At 34.6% G+C, this 21,588-nt stretch overlaps 1 protein-coding gene across 1 annotated transcript in view; it reads right to left on the bottom strand.

Moving 5' to 3' along the window:
* The window catches only part of ANKRD11 (ankyrin repeat domain 11), a 265,116-nt gene that overhangs the window by 113,911 nt on the left and 129,617 nt on the right, over positions 1 to 21,588 (bottom strand). The window contains exon 2 of the mRNA XM_044663169.1: positions 8,336 to 8,480. Within this exon, the coding sequence (XP_044519104.1) occupies positions 8,336 to 8,422 (87 nt within the window). The 5' untranslated portion in view covers positions 8,423 to 8,480. The remainder of the gene's footprint in view (positions 1 to 8,335; positions 8,481 to 21,588) is intronic.

The following is a 21,588-nucleotide window of genomic DNA, read 5'->3' as shown; positions in this document are numbered from 1 at the left end:
ATGAATCATGTAACCATGTTAAAAATGAATATTAATAAATGTTAAAAAAAATAAGCAAATAAACTTTAAAAAAAATTAACAATGAAAAAAAAGAATACTCAAAGCAGAGAGCTTGAGCAAATTTAAAAGCAAAAAACCTGGCAGAGTATATGGATCCTGTGTGGATCCTTTTCACGTTAACATATTTTGCTGTAGATTATATAGGGATTTATACCCTTGGAATGCACTTTAATTCTTAAGAGGACAACTGACAAAATTATGAGGTTTTAAAGACGGAAATGCTCCATATATAGCTTCCCCTAGGGAAAAAGGTTTGTTAGATGTCAGCTTTAACTATTTGGCTCACATTCCCAGAATTCTGAATGCTGCATGGCTGCTCAATTCAGAACACAATCATATACACAATAAATAAGAATGAATTAACTCCAGAATCCTAGACTTTTATAATTAAACTGCAAAACTACATTTAAAGTAATCTATAGATAAAACAGCAAAATACCCAAAGATTTTACTTTAAGGAATCCATCAAGCAAATGGACTTATAAAATGACACAATTTTGTTTCCCATCCCTTATCATCATGTTCAATTGTTTTGTCAATTTCACCTAAGCCAATTTTATTATTTCATCATATGACCCAAAGCAAAACTTACTTTACAACATCCTTTTTTTTCCCCCTCTAAGCCTCATGGCAAGAATCTTCTGTTTTTCTTAACTCATTGCTAAGCTGTTTCTACTAACCTCCTTCAAACACTGTTCTATATAAAGATAGCCTTCCATGCTCTTACAAATACATTTCCATCTAGATGTGTTCAAACTTTTAAAATTATGTAAATGTTTTGAGTAAGCTATCATATGACTGAATATGAAGTTTTTTATAAATTTAAATAAAAGGTAATACAGGATTAAGAAATCTATATATCTAATGTCTATAAATATATAAAATAAAGCTTACATTTTAAATGAATAAGATACAGATTAAATAATATTTCATCTCAAAGTCAATTTAAAAAACATTGTTTAAGATAATGATACAGTCAGACTACATTAGGGAAATAATTTTGGTAAAACAGAAAATTACTTATAGCAGTGATGGTGAACCTTTCTAGAGATGAAATGTTGGACTGTCCCCCCAAACAAATGTTGGGAGCACCCTGCCCCCTTACCCCACACAGGAGAGGGAGAAAGTACTCCCATTGAGATGGGATGGGAGGTGGAGGGGGTGGGGGAAGAGGAGAGATGAAAAATGTCACCAGGCATGGCAGAGATGAGGAAGGGGAATGTTCCACCTGAGTACCTCCTTCCTTTCTAGTAATGAGGGGGAGAGAATATGCCCACAGAGAGCACTCTGCATACCATCTTTAGCACCCATGCTATACTTTCACCATCACTGGGTTGTTGAATGGATAGACTTGCAACAGAGAGACATTTAGGGATCAATATTATAGGAAAGTGATAAAGGGCAAACCCCAGGTGGTGGGGACATGATGCAAGAAATGTAATAGAGGAAGAAATAACAAACTTTAGTAACTGAAAATTGGAGGGAGAGCATGTTGCATGGGTTCAAGATGTATGGAGAAAAAAAGAATTAATCTGTTCTTCTCAGAGTGGGATTCGATTAGAGAATAGAAGCCTGCTTATAGAGTTTGAAAATAAAACATCAAGGATGTTGTTTATTGCTACAAGTGTAGTGAATTGGGAGGCCACTAAGTTCAAGAGAACAAACCATTAGGCAATCCTGCCTCCTCCTTATCTCCCCTGAAATTTAGGAGTCAGAAAGAGCTGCTCCTGAGGACATAGTTACCCTCTTCATAACCTCCCTCCTTTGCCTGTGATGGGGCTCCTGCTATGTAATCTGTTGTTTTCTAACTGGCTAGACTTCTAGGGGGCATGGGACAGAGGGGGAGGGGGCCTTCCTTCAGGAATCTATAAAATGCTTGTTTCTGCACCCATGAAAGGAGGCATCACCAAAGGGCTTCACCCTTACCCATGAATAAGAAAAAAGACTGCATGTTCTACAATCCACTCTCTTACTCCAGGTTTGTAATTATAATTTGTGTGGATGATAGTTCTTTTTCATCCCACACAAAGGCAAAGACAAGAGTTAATCCAGAGTACTCATATTTAATCAGAAGTCAACAAATTTATTTTAAAAAATATTTTAGCAACCATTTAAACACATGTAATTTCCTTTATAATTCAATGCATTTTATCATACATACCTAATACCATTACACTGAGAAGGAATTATATGCTTTAGAATACAAAAAGAGTACATGACAAAAAAGGTTCCTAGAGGAACAGAGATATGCTGAAGGGTATGTGGGAAAGTTAGGTCATAATACTCTGAGGATTCAAAAGGAAAAGCTTTCTAGAAGGACAGAATGGTTGTGAAAACAAGCCTCAGAACTGATTACTATGAAACGAAAAGGACAGGGCTCACTTCTTTAAACACTCAATTTAGATGTAAAATCCTTGAAGTCAGAGGCTCTTACTTTTCACCTAGGCCTCCCTCTGTAGGCCTAGCATGTCTTTTACTACTGCTTCACCTTTTGATGTCTCCCTCTGGCCCCCTTATACTCCAGTCCTGCTACTTCACTTTGGAAACCACTGCACAAGAACTGTGATGTACTCAAACAAATAGAGAGAAGAGGTACAACTAACTCTTACACTATGAATCCTACATGCTGTATATTGTCTTAAAAAAACAAAACAGTAATAAATATTATCTATGTTCTACTGATTTTTTATATATTTCCCAGTTACATTTTAATCTGGATAAACTGCCCTGGCAAGTGTTGCTGGTCATGTGTTTTGACTCCTTTACTGTAGAGGCGAGTCAAGTCAGTAAGTCTAGAAGGACAACTATGTAAGGCACTGACATGGCTGTGAAGGCAATGCAATGGCCAAAAACAAAGAAACAACAATAACAACAAAAAACAGCTCTTGCCCTCTAGGAGCTCTCAGTGTCATGGAGGAGAATAGGTTGGGAGAAGAGGATGGAAAATGACACGAATGAATCCAAATACAAAAAAAGATATATAGGATAAATTGGGAATATTCTTTTAGGGGAGACACAAAGATTTTAATACTGAAAAGGCTTTTCAATAGAGGTGGGGTTTAGCTGTAAAGGAAGACAGGGAAGCCAAAAAGATAGAGAAGTGGAGGGGAGGAGTTCCAGGCATATGGGAAAGTCAGTGAAAGTGCCAGGATTTAGAAATTGTAGAGTCTCAGCAATGAGGCAAGTATCACTGGAGTAGAGAGTATAAAGAAATATATAAAGTGTAAGAAAATGGAAAAATAGGAAAGGCCCAAATTATAGAGGGCTTGAAAAGTTAAAAAGAGGAATTTATATTAGATAATACTTACATTCTCATAGGGTAAACCATTTGGTTAACAAGTAAAAGTTGCACTTTGAGAACCTACTACATGATAGTTTCCAGTTATACTAAAAAAGGGGGAGGGACTGAGGAGTATTGTTAAAGGATTTATAGGCTCATGAAAAATTAAAACAAACCAAAACCAAAGGTGAAAAGTTGTAAAAGCATATCTGAGATTAAGAGGGAAAAAAATCTTCCTAAGTATGAGTTGTCTAAAATTAGAAAAGGTTGCTTTAAGAAAGTGAGTCCACAAAATGTAAAGAGGATTACTTCAAGAATAGATTCAATAAAATTTACTTCTAATGTCCTTTCTAATATTCCATGATACTCATATGTGACTTATCAAAAAAGGACTGGTATTGTAAGGAGTAATCTAGATTAAATGTAAGAAAGAAACAAGGAAAAGCTGTTAAACTGGATATGGCATAACCACTGTGGGAAAATCTCCAGACGAGCTAAATTTATTTCATTCCATCAAGGACCTGGGGTTTCACTGGTATGGGAGAACTGTTGGCACAGAGAAAGCACTAAATGAATGCTTGATGAAGTTTTGGAAACTATAAATTAATTAAGAGATTAATTAAGAAATGGAAGAAAGATGTCATTTGGTTCATGATAAATACACAATTATACTAAATATTCAACACTCTTAGAACAAGTGGTATATAGAACAAATATATAAACCAGAAAGCAAAAAAAAAAAAAAAAAAATTAAGTCAAGAAAACTCAAAATGGTTAAAATCAAGTCAACAACGTTAGAACAGATTCTTAGAAATCTATATTCTAGATGTAAATACTACAATTAGATAAGGGCAAAAAAGAATACTAGAGGGAAAAAAATCCCCCTACAAGGATAATTGCTCAACTATTAACCAACTATTCAAATTTAAATTTTAGTAACCAATGAAAAAGCACTCCTAAAACTTCTCTTCAAAAGATTCTATATCATACTCACTCCAATAACTATTCACTATTCAGATATAGCCTTTTAAATAAATCTACTGCTCCAAAATACTTTGTTTCATTAAATAAAAATGACAACAGAAACGGGATTACTTTGAGGTTCTTAAACATTATGGCCTAATAAAGAGGTTAGAGGAAAAAATGGAGATTTGTACAAAATTTTAAAAGTTCTGAACAAATCCAATGAAGCTAAGATTAGATGATTATATAATTAAAGGGAATAACCCTTTTTAGAAATTAATTTGGCAAAGATCTTAACTTCTATAATGTATAAGCACCTGGTTCAAATCTATAAGAGTAAAAGTTATTCCCTCAAATGATAACATGGTCAGAGCCTACTACCAGCTCTCAAGAGAAAAGACATCCAAAACTATGTACACTCATACTTTTTTAAAGGTCTAAATCATCAGTAATTAGAGGTGTGAATCTACCTAACATCCATCAGAGTGCAAATCTGACAACACTCCAAAAATATCAATTGTTGAAGGGAATATCTGAAAACAGGAACTTTTATGTATTGATGATGAAGTTGCATAAAATAGTCTATTCATTCTGAAAGCAATTCAGAACTGTGACCAAAATATTAATAAACTCCCCCTGCACTTTGACCTCCTAATACTACTAACTCGCTGATGAAAACAAAGAGAACAAAGAATGATAAAAAAAAAAAAGGTCCTATGTGATAGAGCTAAATAACTGGAAAAGTATTAATTGCATATGGGAAGGTTAAGCCAATAAAATAAAAATTATAAAACTACCTAAATTTAAAAAATAATGAAATTTATGTGGAGGCAAAAAAGGACAAGAATTTCAAGGGAAATAAGAAAAGTTGGAAGGAGGGGCCAATCAATATCACATCCTGAATGATGGTGCAAAACAAAATATTTTTAAAAGAAGAGATCGGCCTGGAGTCAAGAAAAATTGGTTTGAAATCTGGACTCAGAAACTTCCTAGCTGAGGGACCTTGGGACAAGTCACTTAACCATAATTACCTAGCCCTTTACCACCCTTCCTCCTTAGAAATGATACTTCATATCAAGGTATGGTATGGGTTTAAAAATAAAACAGAAATTAATCACTGGAAAAGATTAGGTATATAAAGGAACCTAGGATTCTAATGTTCAAGAAACATTAAGTCCCTAGCCACTGAAATATGGGCTCATTATTTGACAAAAATATTATTAAAATCTATAACATTATTAATTGAAAGCCATAAGTTTTCAAACCATAACCTCATACTTCACTAGAATTTCCAAATGGATACATGGCCACGATATAAACAGTCATATAAATTAGAGGAAGTACTTCATGAGCAAACAAGGGATATAAAGAGGACCAAAAATTACAATTTTGAGTACATGAAGTTTACAATAAAGCAAAGATTAAGGGGAAAACTGTTGCAGTGAGTTTCTATGATAAATGTTACATTCCAAAAATACATAAGGAAAAAAATTAAATTTTATTTTTAAAAAGGTTTACTATTATTTCATCACCATAATTTAACAGGTATCTCCACTACTTTTCCTCCTAGAGGACTATCGCATGTATCATTTATTCACCTGTTTAGATGAATAGATGGATGGATAGATAGATAGAGGTGGGGGCAGGGTAGATAAAGACAGACACACACACAAAGGAGAAAGTGGGGAAACAAGAACAGATGAAAACAGCAAAAATGCCTAAAAATCTGCAATGTATAATGTTGCCTCTTTCAAAAGATGAAGTTGAAGTGTATTCTCATGTCTCTTATTTTAACTTGTATTTGCTCAATATAATTTTGCATTAATCATTGCTGAATGTTTTTGTACTTTGTTCTTTCCATTTATATTATTGTAATAATTTAAAGGATTTTTTCTTGATTCTTCTTGATTAATTGTTCATGAAGATCTATCCCAGCTTCTCTATGTTTATCTATTTTGTCATCTCTTACATTATGTTAATACTCTCATATGTATTTACCAAAATAGGTTTAATTATTTTGTAGTCAGTGGCCCCATCTACCCTGTTTACAATTCTTTGCTACTGTAAAAAAGTGTTGCTATTAACATTTTGGAGACCATGAGAACTTTCATCTTATCAATGTTTTCCTGAGGGTATAAGCCTAGTAAAGTCTGGGTCAATGGATACAGCCATGTTTTTAACTTTATTTCCAAATTTACAAAATACTTCTGCTGATTCACAGCTCCACCAATAATGCACCAGAATGCATATCTTTGAGACAGATGTCCCAGTGCAATATTATTGAAATTCAAATAAAAAATGGGGCCCACTAAACAATATTTAGGGACCCCTGCTGGCCACAGGATGACTTGAGTTTAAAATAGAATCTTATCTATTTTTTATTGTATTTTTATTTTTAAAAATACTTCCCATATACAATTTAATCTGGCTTCTGTCATAACTCTAGAATGTTTGGGACTAAAAGTTTCAAACTTTTGTCTCACTTGTAAACAATTGCAGTGTTGAGTCTAGTGTCAAGAAGACCTGAAATCAAATGTAGCCTTAGACACTTATGACCAAAGCTACATCATTTAATCTCTGTTGATCTTGATTTCCTCAACTTTAAAGTGAGGGTAATAATAACACCTACCTATAAGGGTGTTGTGAAGATTAAATGAGATAATTTTGCAAAGTACTCAGAACAGTGCCTATACATTTACATATCAACCATAGTTTCAACATAAATAATGTGATAATTATCTACTCATACCCTCTCCAACGTTTGACTACTCCCATTAAATGTCATCTTTGTCAAATGTCAGGTTGTGAGATGAAATTTCAGGGTTGTTTTAATCTACACTTCTTTTACTATTAATAACTTAGAGCATTTTTATGTGCTTAATAGTTTCAATTCTTTGAGAATTATATATTAATATCATCTGACTAATTATTATTCATTTTACATTTAGAACACATATACAGGTGTGCATATGAGCAAGCCTCTGATAATTGTTTATACACACACACACACACACACACACACACACGCCAAAGAAATTGTTTATAGACTTTTTTCCCCTCAATCACTTCCTTCCTAATCCTAGCTGCAATTGTTTTGTCTGTGCAAGTTTTTCAGTTTCCTATAACCACAGTTATCTTTTTTATATTCCATTATTGCCTCTATCCATTGTTTGATTAAGAATACTTATACTACACCTCTGTGATCAGCTTCTCTGATATTTTCTAACCATAGCATCTTTACTATTAAGGTTATATATCTATTTAAAATGGAATAGAATATTTTAAATCCTAGTTTTGACCAGACTGCATACCAAGTTTTAATTGCTTTTTATTTTTCTAAGTTTTTGAAAAAATTTACCTTGTTCATTTGCCATTATTTTGATGATTTAATTTTCAGCATTCATCTTTGAATCATATTAGGTTTATATGTAATATAATCATATTAAAGGTTTATAAATTTTATGCATCTTTTCAAAGAACAAGCTTTTAATCTTATTCAACAATTCTAGAGGTCTTCTGGGCTTTATTTTCTGTATTTCTCAACTAATTTTTAGTATCTCCTGCGGTTATTTTCTGGTTTTTTTTTTTTTTAAAAGTTAATGTCATTCTGTAGGAATGTGATTTTTCCCTTGAGGATTTAATAGGACTGTTAGTCGTAATCCAGAAATGGTAGTTTGTTCTTATTTATCATTATCATTTTCTTTCACATATCTATTCATTGTATCTATGGTTTTTCTTTGACTCACTCATTATTAAGGAATTCACAGTTAAGTCATCAATTTTGTTCTCTGTCTTGCTTGTGCTTCTTGAATTGTTAACTATTTTGATTTCATTATTATGTTTAAAGGAATACAAAGACAACCTACTCACTCTTAGAATGTGGTTCAGCTGGTCATGGACAACAGATACAGTCTTCCATTCCCTATAAGTGCATTCAAAGCCTTTCTGGGTTCCTAAGATCTATCAGGACTTCAATCACTTCAATGAGGACAACGTGATCAGAGGAAAATATTAATAAAAAACATTGATTACCTTTTTCCCAGTTTGTTTCTCCACCATGTCGTTGCTGAGAGAGAAATCTTCTAACTGTGGTGCTTTAGAACACCCACCCTTGGGCATCGTTCTGCTCTCCTTACTTGACCTTCATTTATGCTGCCATCGCTTCATCATCAACCGTCTGTTAAAAGCAATAAAGACATTTAAATAGCTTTGAGACCTTTAACTCCAACAGCCACAAAATCTGCTTGTCTCACACTGGACTAAATATAATCAACAATAATTTATAAAACAGAACTTGGAAAAAGAACATAACAAACTGTCAACCTAAGATACCAGAAAATAGAAATAACTACATAAAAAACAAAGAATATGGCAGGGAAATCTCTGTGGATAATCTAAGCTTAATGGACAACATGAGAATCATCCTTTCTTCAAATGGAGGTTTAACTTTACCTACTCTTGCCTCACAAAGAGACTGAAAGTTGTTATGATAACCAGAAATTAGCAGAGTATATAGCTGCAGGAGTAAAGGACTCCCACAGGTCCAGGAAAATCTCGGTGGCAGGGCATCGTAGGCGACATGATTGAGACGAATGAGAACAATCAGGATTTCAGCCAGAGCCAGGCATCATAAAGATTGCTCTGGTCAGCTTTTGGGCTGTGTTTATTTTATATGCTTTGACATCACACATAAAGTTGGCATGGAAATCCATTCTCACCATACATCTTATCTTAGAATCAATATGATATGTGTATTTGACATATCTCTTGGGCTACAGTGGTGGGAAAGTATAGGAGACAATTTCTCCATTCATCATTTCATTGTTCTTTTGTTTGTACTGTACTGAATCAGGGAGGGGGAAAACTTAAGAGACTATTCTGGCCTGTTTTTGCAGGCACCTGTGTATGGGAGAGAGAGGCCTAAGTAAGGGTTTTTAAATCTTTAACATTAACTCACTATTTGCTGGTTTGTTATGAAGTGATTTCTAGGGGAATTTCTAATTATAACATATAAAGGTGGGGCTTTTCCTAGGAGTCTGTAGTAATGGCCTTTGATGTTCCTCTATATGTTCCTGGGGCTAGACAGAGATGCTGATTACAATAATTCCAATAAAAGGGAATGTCAGTGAGAAAAGAATCACATAGGGGAATTTGAGTGGAATTACCATCTTTCTGTCACCTACTATGCAGGGTTCCATAGCTTGTGCAGGCTGTGTGAATGTCAAGAGGTTTGAGGGCTTCCCACATATAGCTATGACAAGCTAGAACTCTTAGCATTGGAGGAAGTTAAACACTGAGATATTTACTTATGATTTGCCCAAGGCTGTCAAGTTGCAAAATCCTACAACATGACAAGACTTAACTGAAACATTTCTATCCTTCTGGAAGTGTCTCCAAACCAACCTCCACATTTCAATGACACTTATGTTCATCTTAACTCCACCTTCTTCCATATATCCTTTTATCAAGGGCATTTAAGTCATCTAAGTTGTCACCAATTCCATTTAGGTTTAGACTGTTGCATATATGTACCAATGTAGAAGAAGGTTCAGGCCTTTATGCTGTGATAATATTGATAGAATTTTAAAAAGTTTGAAAATGTGCTTTTCTGTTGTGAATTTCCCTTAGGGCAAGTTACTTCTCTCTTTGGGCCTTGACTATCTCCTCTGAAAAATGAAAAGGTTAGGAGTGGATTTCTAAGGCCACCTCTAATTCCAATGTACTATGACATTGTGAAAAAGCGCAAGTCATTAGCAAAGCACAGACATCTTTTTATGGCCACATTGTTAAGTATCGCACTACTAAACAAAAGTTGAAACATACAAAAATAAAAGATATCAAAACACAAACTCTATAAAATACATGTTTCCAGCAGTATACACAGGTTCCAGACAAAGTTTCAGATGTTGGGTAGTAATCCAGTCTGATTATGACCTACCTAGAAGACATAAACTTAGGACTAGTAGCATTTTATGCAAGATTTTTACAAATGGCCTTGCTTCCTGCTCAAAAAAGTGTATCATAATAGTAAACATATATACATGTACATATGTGTTATATTTTTATACATACTATAACATATACATTTGTTATAGAACTTAAAACTATAATGAACCCAATTTCTCAGAAGCTGCTTTATTGCTGAAAACCAGCCAGAGAATTCATAGCTTCATTTAAAGCACTAGTCAGAATAAGGTATTATGTAAAGAATACACACAACTCATCTGAGCAAGCATTTTTGGTGAAAACAAGACACGTCTAGAGCAGTTCTGCTCCTTAATATGCAGAGGTTGATGACATATAAGTGCTCTAAGAGATGAAACTTTCCCTTGGGCACTTAAATAGTAGTTCTATTTAAAACTAGGGAATGCATATTCTTAGAATATTCTTTATTCAAAGAAATATTCTTCCCATTGAATACACAGTCAAACTTCTCTAGCTTCCAAGATCTTGCAGTATAATTTTCCTCGGTTCCAAAACAGTACATTTGTAAAACCAAAAAATGTAGATGCCCCTACTCACATAGCAATAATGATTTACTTAAACCTAATATTAAATACCTGTTAACAATAAAGAACCCAAACTTGTGGTTGATATGGCTTCTGATTACTAAACGCATCTTATTCAAAAGGCTTTGCAGTACATGAATTTTTAAAAAGCTAATCTTATGGCAAATCTTGGTCCTGGAGTCGTAGGGCCTTCAAATTTAAACTCTCACACTGCTCATCCATTCTGGAAGCAAGTTTCTATCAATTAAATTATGGAGATATGAAGTTCCTCTAAATCCATCCATAATTCTATGGTTTTCTCAGCTATATGTGAATAGGCTTTGTTTGAGTCTCACTACAGAAACAAAGCTTGATTTGTGGGACCTGGGTTGGAATCCTATTTCTATCTGCTAACATTTCGTAAAATCCTAAGGAGTCACTTATCCTCTATTTCTCCCAAATAAAATGGGAATGATGAGAGTACTTATTTCAAAGTTGGAGAGAAGTGAATGAGATAATATATATAAAGTGCTTGGCAAATAGTCATACTAACTGTCACCATCATCTTTATAAGATTTGAAAATAACTTGGAAAAATAGGTACAAACTGTCAAAAAATGTATCATTTATTGAATATCACAAAAATCTTGCTGATTCCCACACATGCTCACAAAGCCACAGTAAATCCGATATAAAATGGGGGGAGGGGGGCATGGGAAGCGCTGCATGCACGCGGGTGCGGTGTGCAGCTGGGTAGCTCAGTGGATTCTGAGGCAGGCCTAGAGATGAGAGTTCCTAGGTTCAAATATGACTTCAGATACTTCCCCACTGTGTTGACCCTGGGCAAGTCACTTGACCCCCATTGCCTAGCCCTTACCACTCTTCTGCCTTGGAGCCAATGCACAGTATTGACTCCAAGATGGAAGGGTAAGGGTTTAAAAAAAAATGTAATATGGAGCTCAATATTAAAGAAAATAATCCTTACTTCAAGAAGTTTATAATATCTTTGTGGAATACATAAAAACATAATAAATTTAAATAAGCAAATCAATATAAGTTTGAGTGCTAAAATGAACATTAGAACTGTTCAACTAGAAACAAGTTATGGAGAAGGCTAGGAAGGTAGAGGGAAAACATATATATGGAAGATTTCCCTTAGAGAAGAACCTTGTGATCCTGAACCAGCTGTCTGCACTGACTGTAATACGAGGTCTGGGTCCATTTGGACCTAGGACCTTCCCTGGGCCCTGCCAAGTTTGCACAGACCATCACCTCTAATTATAACCAAGAGAGGGTTTAATGCAGGTTATCTAGAACAGGGACTGGGATTATAACTTAGTGAGGAGAGGGTGAAAAGAATAGACAAATTAAATCTTTGAAGACCCTCCTGAGGAAGTTTAGAACTGGGGTTTTGTAGCTAGTAATTAATGATAAGGATTCCCCTTACCTTCAACCCTCTCTCTATCTCTGGAAATAAATTATAGCTTTCATTTATTATTTCCAGCTCTGTAACTTAGTAAATCTATGTACTGCTCCAGGCTAACTTTAGGCCCATCAACTCACATTGTAAAAACCTTTTTACTGACCCAAAGTAATCTAATCCCATCCCAAAAATTATCCTATTACAGTATAGATCTATATCTAAGAAGTCCTCTTCAATGAAGTGATGAAGGCATGGGAGTAAATGAGAACATGGGAGTAAATGAGAAAGAGAATGTGAGAAAAAGAAATGTGATTAGAATGGAGGAAATAATACAGCAGATTATTTATGCAGATATCACATAGTTACTAACAAAAAGATAAAAAAAATTCACTAACAAAAGATGATTCCATTTCTTGGAAGCTTAAGGAAAGAAAACTTTTACACAGTAAACAGAATGAATGACTCTGGATTGGATGATTAAAGTGCCTGAAAAAAAAAAAAAGCAAAAAGTCATGTATCTGTCAGTATGTTATGATTTCATAGAGCTGTAACTCATTTCTTATTGAAGAAGTCAGAATTTGATTTGATTTGCTTGTTTTAAATAATAAATTCGAAACTTTCTTCCTATTTGACTCTATAATATTAGAAAAGTATTGCCTATTCTGGGCAAATTATTTGTAAATAGATTTTAGGTGGTTAAACTTATATTGCATACATGTGAGGAGCTATACACAATTAGTTTTTTACCTTAAGGTAGTAAAAGTCAGGAGACAATCATTTAAACACACAAAGACCATCATGAAGTAGAAATCCGAAAATATAAGCTCTTATGCAATTATAAATCAATTTCCATCTACATAGGATATAAAATCTTCCAAATTAAAATCTAACTCCATGGGCCTACTAAACAAGCAAAAGTGCCTGGCAAAATCCCCTACTATAATGAAAATGCAGACCTCAACTCAAAATTAAAATTTGATTTTAATTACATCTCAATCAGAATAGACCTCAGACCACAAGAGCTTTCATGTTATTCTTTAAGAAATTCTGCCTACTTGATGTCATTTACAAAGGTACCTATCTTTCCATGTTGGGCCCTGAAACTTGTTTCACTGGAAATGTGCCGGGCAAATGCCAGATTAATTCTGCCTCCCTCTTCTTGATTGAGCTGACTCATTACCCTTGGAAAGCTTTCTACTTCATCATGTAAACAGAGCATTGGCCTATTTAAGAGCTAATAGAGTATATTACTTTTACACAATAAATACTATCAGTTTCACAATCCTTATTTTATTTAAAATTATCATTGAAAACTCTAGTGAGTTTAAGTATTTGAATAGAAGGCCTATGGGGAAAACAAGACTTCTCAACAACAACACAAATAGTATGATCCGAGGATTCCATGTGATATAGTTCCAATTATTCGTTATTAGAATATTGGCCACCCAGCTTTTCTTTTCCTTACCATATCATTTTGAACTTTATATACCAGGAAGCAATTATTAACATTTAAATGAACTCTCAAACCAGATAATTCCATCTATGTTTATCCAAAAAATAAGCTAAATACATTCTGCACTATTACATAATTACTAAAGTAACAAGAGAAAAATGTTTACGTTTCAGAAATTGACAAAGGACATTGTTTCTGGACTTTTTTTTTAACCCTTACCTTCTGTTTTCGAATCAATACTGTGTATTGGTACCAAGGCAGAAGAGTAGTAAGGGCTGGGCAAGGGGGGTTAAGTGACTTGCCCAGGGTCACCCAGCTAGGAAGTGTCTGGAAGCAGATTTGAAACCAGGACCTCCTGATTCTGAGCCTGGCTCTCAATCAACTGAGCCACCTTCACAGCACCCACTCCTGGATTTTTTATACCCCTACAAAAACAGAATTCAATCATTCCTTTTCTGAAATGACAACTGTTCTTAATAGATATAACTTTTTTCCCTTAAATTTAAAAAAAAAAGAATAGTGTAAATGAATTCGGTATGGAAACAGAACCCACTAAAAGGACAAATAATATTATTATTTTAAGTTTAAAGCATCAGCAACTTTTCACAAGCAGAATGTTCTGGCCACTGCACAGATGAGAGAAGCACTCTACAACTTGTTGATCTTCCCAAATCCAAAAAGCAGAGGGACCTGGAACTCAGCCTACAAGCCAAACCCACACTAACCAGTTAGCTAATATTTGGCACAACCTGACCTCTGCTGGAATCAACCGAAATAAACAAAGAGTCACATTCAAACTATAGTGAGATATCAGAAGACTCCAGGGAAGGGCAGACATCATTAACACTTACCTGTTATCTTCTTTTTTAAAGCCTACTGAAGAGTCAGTAAAACTAAGTCCTTTGTCAATAAGAATGTGAAACTTTTAGAACAGATTATACAAATTCATCTCTATTCTACCAGGAATAGCTTATAAAAACTCCTAGTACTTCTTGCTGGATGCAGGGCTATGAATATCACAATAATATCCAAAAGTCCCACTGTATGATTTTATGATGGTAAGATACATGTTTGATACATTTTATCCATGACATTTCTAGGTGCATGTAGATGTAAACTGAATGACATATGCAAAATCAGCATCATTTTAAGGTACCATTAATATTTATGCTTTCTCCCCTGCCAACCTGTAGGATAGGAAGAGAGATATCTTCATTTTAATGCACGAAAAAGCAAAAGTTCTAAGAGTGCAGGTGAAGAGTGTGGATTTTGGAATCCTAGTACATGGACTCAAATAATCCCATCTGCCACTTACTACCTATAAAGCTTTATTTGATTTTAAACCCTTACTTTCTGTCTTAGAATCAGTACTAAGTATTATTTCCAAGGCAAAAGGACAACAAAGGCTAGGCAATTGGGGTTCAGTGACTTGCCCAGAGTCACACAACAGAACATGTTTATAGGACAAATCTGAAGGCTTCAGAACCTCCATTCTCCAAGTCTGACAATATTCACTGGGGGTACTGAGCTGTTCCAAAACCATGTAACTCTCTTAAATTCTATAGGCTATGGTTTTGTTAATAGAAAAATGAGTGTTAAATAGAAGGACTGCAAGTGCCTCTCAAACTCTAAATTTTCAAACCTAAATTAAATCCCAGATATTTCATGATCTCTTTTAGAGTACTGCCTTAATCTCTAAGTCTAGCACTAGCTTAGCTCTAGCACAAATGTATTTTCAAGATTTGTGAGAAAAAGAGGCAGTATAATATTGGATGAAATGCTGGCATTGGAGGGAGGAAGATCTAGGCCCACTCCCAACCCCAGGAAAACCACAGCTATATAACCAGGAGCAAGTCATTTACCACCTTAAACCTTCACATTCAACCCCTATGTGGTGGAATAACAGAGTTAAATGTAAAGAATTTAACACCTTATAATAGTTCACAATGGCTTCTCTGATCTTCAAATAGAGTCCAGTTCCTCCTATCTCAAGAGATCTAAAAGCTGGAATGCTGTCCCCTTGGCCTCCATTTCACCTTCTATAAGAAGCCCTTCCTTCCTGATCCCACAAACTGGCTAATGCTGATCCCACACACACTGTCTTTGTCCTGATCATTTACACAGCTTCTCTGATATTAGAATGTGAGCTTTTTAAAACAGGGAAGAATGTGCTCTTACTTTCTTGGTATCCTCAGTCCAAACATAGTGTCAGGCCAATAGCAATGATTAATTAAAATCAATAGGTGTTATAATTATATGGGTGATTTTTTTTTGTTAATTATTGCGTTTTTGTTCATTTAAACAAGAACCACTTACAACCAAGTTATAAGAAGAGGCAAAAAAACCACTGCAGTCCTCGAGGAGGTTGCAATTTAATGTGAGGCAAAATTAAAACACACACATTAGTTATATACATGAAAAATTGGAAATAGTTAACAGAGGAAAGGCACTAAAATTAAGAGAAATAATCCAGTGGCAGCTGAGTGGCTCAGTGGATTGAGAGCCAGGCATTGAGATAGGAGGTTCTGGGTTCAAATTTGACCTCAGACATATCTTGTTATGTGACTCTGGGCAAGTCATTTTACCTCAATTACCTGGCCCTTATCATTCCTTTTCCTTGGAACTAATAAAGTATTGATCCTAAGACAGAAAGTAAGGGTTTAAAAAAAAATTGATTGTGAAGAGTGGCATAAATATCTCTAAGCAGAAAAAACCTACCACTAGCCCAAGAAGGAGTACATTACTCTTCTATCATTCCTAATTGTTCAGTTTTTCCTGACAAGCTAAAATTTAGCTTCTTTGCAATACTACCAACTGTTTCTTCTTCAGGCCTCAAGTGCAAAAGAAGTCTAATGCCTCCTCCACAGCTATCATGTTCCTCCCCAAAACTACTTTTCTCCACTCTAAAAAAAGCTCCATTCCTTTAACTGATCCTTCTAGACTTAAGAGCTTTCACTATCAAGACTGCCTAAATCTGGACATTGCAGCTTTTTACTACATATCTTAAAACTCTTAGTACTTCACATTAAGTCTTACCAGAGCAAAATTCATTATGATTATTAATCTCCCAAATTCTTGGAATTTCTCCAGGGCCATATAACTAATAAGTATCTGAGACCAGAGTTTAGCTACAGAAGTTTTCCTGACTCCCGACCCAACAAAAGACTTTATCCACTGCCCTCAATAACTACTCTTTGAATTCTATTACAACTGAATCCATCTGATTATATCTTTGCCTATGTAATGTAAAATATATTAGATTGCAAGTTTTCTATAGGCAAGAACTTTCCTTACATTTTGTTTGTTTGTTTGTTTTGGGGGGTAAGGGGGACATTCCTAGTGATTAATATGTCAGCAAGTATTTATTAAGTGCTAACTTTGTGCCAGGCTCTGTCTTAATGCTACGAATTTTTTAAACCCTTGCCTTTTGTTTAGAATTTAGACTCTGATTAGAATTAATATTGTGTATTGGTTCCAAGGCAGAAGAGCAGTAAGGGCTAGGCAATGGGGATTAAGTGACTTGCCCAGGGTCACAGAGCTAGGAAGTGTCTGATACCAAATTTGAACCCAGACCTCCTGTCTGTGGACCTGGCTCTCAATTCACTAAACCACCAAGCTACCCCCTGCACTATACTCTTGAGAAAAGTTCATGATCCTTTCTCCTGAAAGTGAGGCAAGCTTCCTTCTGTTAAAAAGGAATAAGGTGGAAGCTCATTAAGATATTAGACAACTTTAATGGTGAGAATTAAACAATTTCAAATTGACTATAGGCCACAATTCATCAAAAAGCCTAAAAAAAATCAAGTAATATATTATCTGATCAAGATAAAGAAGAATTCTCCTTAAAAATATGCTATACTGTGAACAGACATTGTTCTCCATCAAATTCTTAACTGGAAGTCCTAGGCTTATTGTCCCCACTGAACACTTGCATGATTGGCTAATATCATTTTGTGAGCCTTGTTTCCACTAAACCACACAGTAGATTAAACTCTTCTAAGAAAAGGTATCTTGATCACAATGATACTCTATGAATTATTCATGTATATGCATACTTACCTATTTATGTATAATGCATATATACACATATGCATATGAAGTCTAAGTATCATAATCTTTAATACCCAAAACACATCAACTTTCCCTTAGAGAATGCCAGACAAGAAGGGGGAAAATGTGGAAACCATCCATAATTAGGAAAGTGGAAAGACCAATCAATATGAGGTCAGAAGACCTAGTTCTAGTCCATAATTAATATTTATTAGGTATGTGACCCTGACTGAGTTGCAACTTAAACCTCCATTTCAGAAACTGTCAATACATGAAAGCATTTGGCTAAAAGACACTTGGTAATGATGGGTCTCTGGATTCACTCACTATAAACTATCTTAAAACTCATCTCTCCTCACCTCACTTTACAAATCAGACAACCAAGGTCCAGAGATATTGATTTCCTTCACAAAGGTCACCTAAAAGCTAAAAAGAATTTTGGAATTCAGAACCTGAACTCGTATCACCATAAACCAATGTCCTCTATTTAGTTACCTTGTATTTATTTAATATTGAAGAGGTTTTCCTCTTATTTATCCATGCCGATGGATATCCCCCAAACAAATGGAAGATACTGGACAGCAGGGATTGCTTCGTTCTTTGTACTTAAGACAACAGTTACTAGCTTTAATACCAATAACACTCAATCACATTTATGGCTCTTGAAGACAAATAAATTGCTTTACAATGGCTAAAATATTGAATCCTCACCACCACCTCATTTTACTGAAGCTGAAATAGTGAGGGCCTCCAGGTTATAGGGTTTACTAGATCTCTGAAGTAAATTTTACACAAAAGGCTTCCTGACTTTTAAATTTAGCACTTTCTCCATCTATAGCCCAGCCCAGTTGGCCTGAGTCTCAGTGGGAACCTAGTCAGGCTACCACTAGAAAGAGAGCAAATTATAGTATACAGTGGAACAGGTTAAAGAAGTAGGCTGAAAGATGGCCAGAAGAGAAAGAGAAAGCTAATAGAAGGAAAAAGAATGAGAAACAAACTACATGAAGTAAAAATGAGAGATGAAATGAGTGAGTCAAGCAGAGAGGTAGGCTGATACTGATAGCCAATACTCATATCCCTACAATTTTAAAGAAAATCCCCTCATAATTTTGTTTTGGTTTTCTTTAAAGCCTTTTAAGGACTCAGATAATGTTCATTCTATAAAATTCCCAAACACTAAGGGTACAGATGTATGTGAAGGAGAAGTTCTTTGTGTACTGCTTGTCTATGGGTGATTCAAGAGCCAAAAGAGAACAATTTTAAAGATTTATACTCTGTGGTGAGACACTGTCCTTGCTCCCTTGAAAATCTTGACAAACTTACAACAGTAAAAACATTTGCATAGAAAAGTAAGAACAAGGAAAGAAACTAATGTTTTAATTTAATAAATATTTTAAATAATTTAATAAATGTTTTAAAGTTTTGAGCAATCTCTTTTTGCTTTTATATCACCTTCATTTTTTTTAAAATTCTAGATTCTTCTATTTGGAAATAAAAAAAACAAAGGGCAAGAAGCTAAAGTTAAAGAAATTTAAAGTTAAAAAAAAATGCAAGGAGTCAAACCCAGATAGAGAACAAAATAAAGAATCTTATGTCCATCAAGAACTTTTTAGGAGGCTTGGGAAACAGACACATTGGAGATGAAAAAGGGCCATAGGAAAAAGAAACTGGAATAAAAAATTCTGCTTTTGCATATGCAGAAAGCAGTATAATTTGGATACATTTGTCTATATATTCTTGAACTTCCAAAGAGACAAAACAGAAAAAAATAATAATAGCAGTTATCATCTCTATAGTGGTTTTTGGTTTGATTTGTGAAATGTTTTGTAAATATTATCTTTTTTATCTTCCAAACAATAGTGAGAAGTTGAGGTTATTATAATCTCTATTTTACAGATGAGAAAATTGAGATTAAGAGAATTAATTGCTCTGCGGTTAGATGTGAATTCAGGCTTTCCTGATCCAGTGCTCTATCTGCTACCATACATTTCCCAACAGATGAAGAGTTAGGCTGCTTGTTAGACTTTCACTTTTTTATCTCTTCCATCCTCTTTTGTCTTGGCATTTTACTAATTAGCTTTCAAAAACCATGTAAGCAAGCCAAATACTGTACAGTTGATTACAATTTTAAAAGAACCCATAAAATGTGCAACCCATTTTAATATGGAAAACAACTACCTGAAAGTCCACATTGCTGCTAAATTAATATGAAAAAATACCTAAGGAGCTATCCCATTACACAATAAGATTCCTCTTCCCTCAAAAAAAAAAATATTACTCATCATTCTATCAAAAGAAAAGAGACCACTGTGGTTTAGAATAAGAAGAGGGGCTCATCTAATATCACATCATTCTCAAATGATCCCTAAAGTTCTATCTCAGAGGCTGAGAACAGAGGATAGGTAGATTGTTTACATGATGTAACTATCCAGTGTCCTGACAACAAGCATGAGCCACACTGAGGATAGATGATATCATGATCTTGGTTTTTATATAGAAAAAGCTTTAATGGTTCCACTAAGAAAAGGAGTTAAAAATAGATCATGGAATAAACTTTGACCTCTGATTACAACTGGTAACAGTTCTCTGATGAATACAACAAATGTGTACGGTCCAGTTCACTAACAGGCAAAAGATAAGAAGTTAAGCAGATGCTACAGAAAATAAATCAGTAGGTGTAATGAATAATAACCACAGGATGCTAGAGACCTCAAAGCTAGCCTTGAGCATAGCATTGATACAAAAACTGGACCAACTACTCACTTGTACCAGATTTAATTTTACTTATATATAAAATAAAATGGATAAATTGATTAGATGAAAAATCTAAGTCCCTTTCATGCTCTATAAGATGAAAAATCATCTAAAATTTCCTTCAAAATGACCGCTACTTAACCCTTTCAACTCAGCCAGGGCCATAAAGATGCCACAACTCAAGAATAAAGCAAGCTAAGAATGAGGATGAACCCAGCCAATGACCTCGTTATGACCCTGTCCTTTCCCAAACATCTCTCAGTCTATTCTCTTTCCTAATTCCCTTCCTCAAACAAATATAAACCAAACTTAATCAGTGCAACAGAGAGTAGAAGGGTCTTCAAGGCAGAGAGGAGAAGTTCTAGAAGAATACCTTAGGATACTTAGTATCCAAAATCCTCTAGTCTAACTTTAGGAAGAACACCTGATTTATAAGGGAAAAGAAAGAATTGCAAAGCAACAATTTGGTATACATTTTGATTCTTTGTATCAGAAATCTCAAATTTCATGTCACAAAGACATCTTAAATTGAATATATCCAGAACTGAATTCATTATCCTCTGAACATTCACATTGAATGCCTAAGCCTTCCCCTCTTCCAACTTCCCCCAATATTCTGAAAGGTACACCATCCTCTCAATCACACACAGGTTGACAATCTAGGTACCATCTTTAATTCATAACCTCTCTCTTCCTCTGTGGAAACAGAAAGTGGTAAGCAGTAATCCCTGCCAGCAAGTACCTTTTTAGTAAGGGAAACTATGCAAAAAAAAAAAAATATATATATATATATATATAGGAATATACATATGTACACATAAATGAAAATAAAAGAGTAAAGACATTGCAATCAAAAGGTATAAGTTTAAATTAATGGTTTGGCTAAATATATGAAAATTATAAATGTTTTATTTATAAAAGAGGTGGAAAGAGTGTAAGTAGAGTAATACAAAAGACAATAACCTACACAACTAAATATTGTTACAGTGCTTGGCTCAGCCAGGACTTGTATTAAAGTATCTCCAGAAGACAGAAAGGGAAAACCAGCTATCCACTCACCCAATTTCCCTCCAAAAGGCAGATCAAGACAATGACTGGAGCTGAAGGTGACTCCTGAA

The sequence above is a fragment of the Gracilinanus agilis genome, chromosome 2 (genome assembly GCF_016433145.1).
Source record: "Gracilinanus agilis isolate LMUSP501 chromosome 2, AgileGrace, whole genome shotgun sequence".
NCBI lineage: Eukaryota > Metazoa > Chordata > Mammalia > Didelphimorphia > Didelphidae > Gracilinanus > Gracilinanus agilis.
The sequence above is the reverse complement of the archived record's forward strand: the minus strand, read 5'-3'. Positions and strand labels throughout refer to the sequence as shown.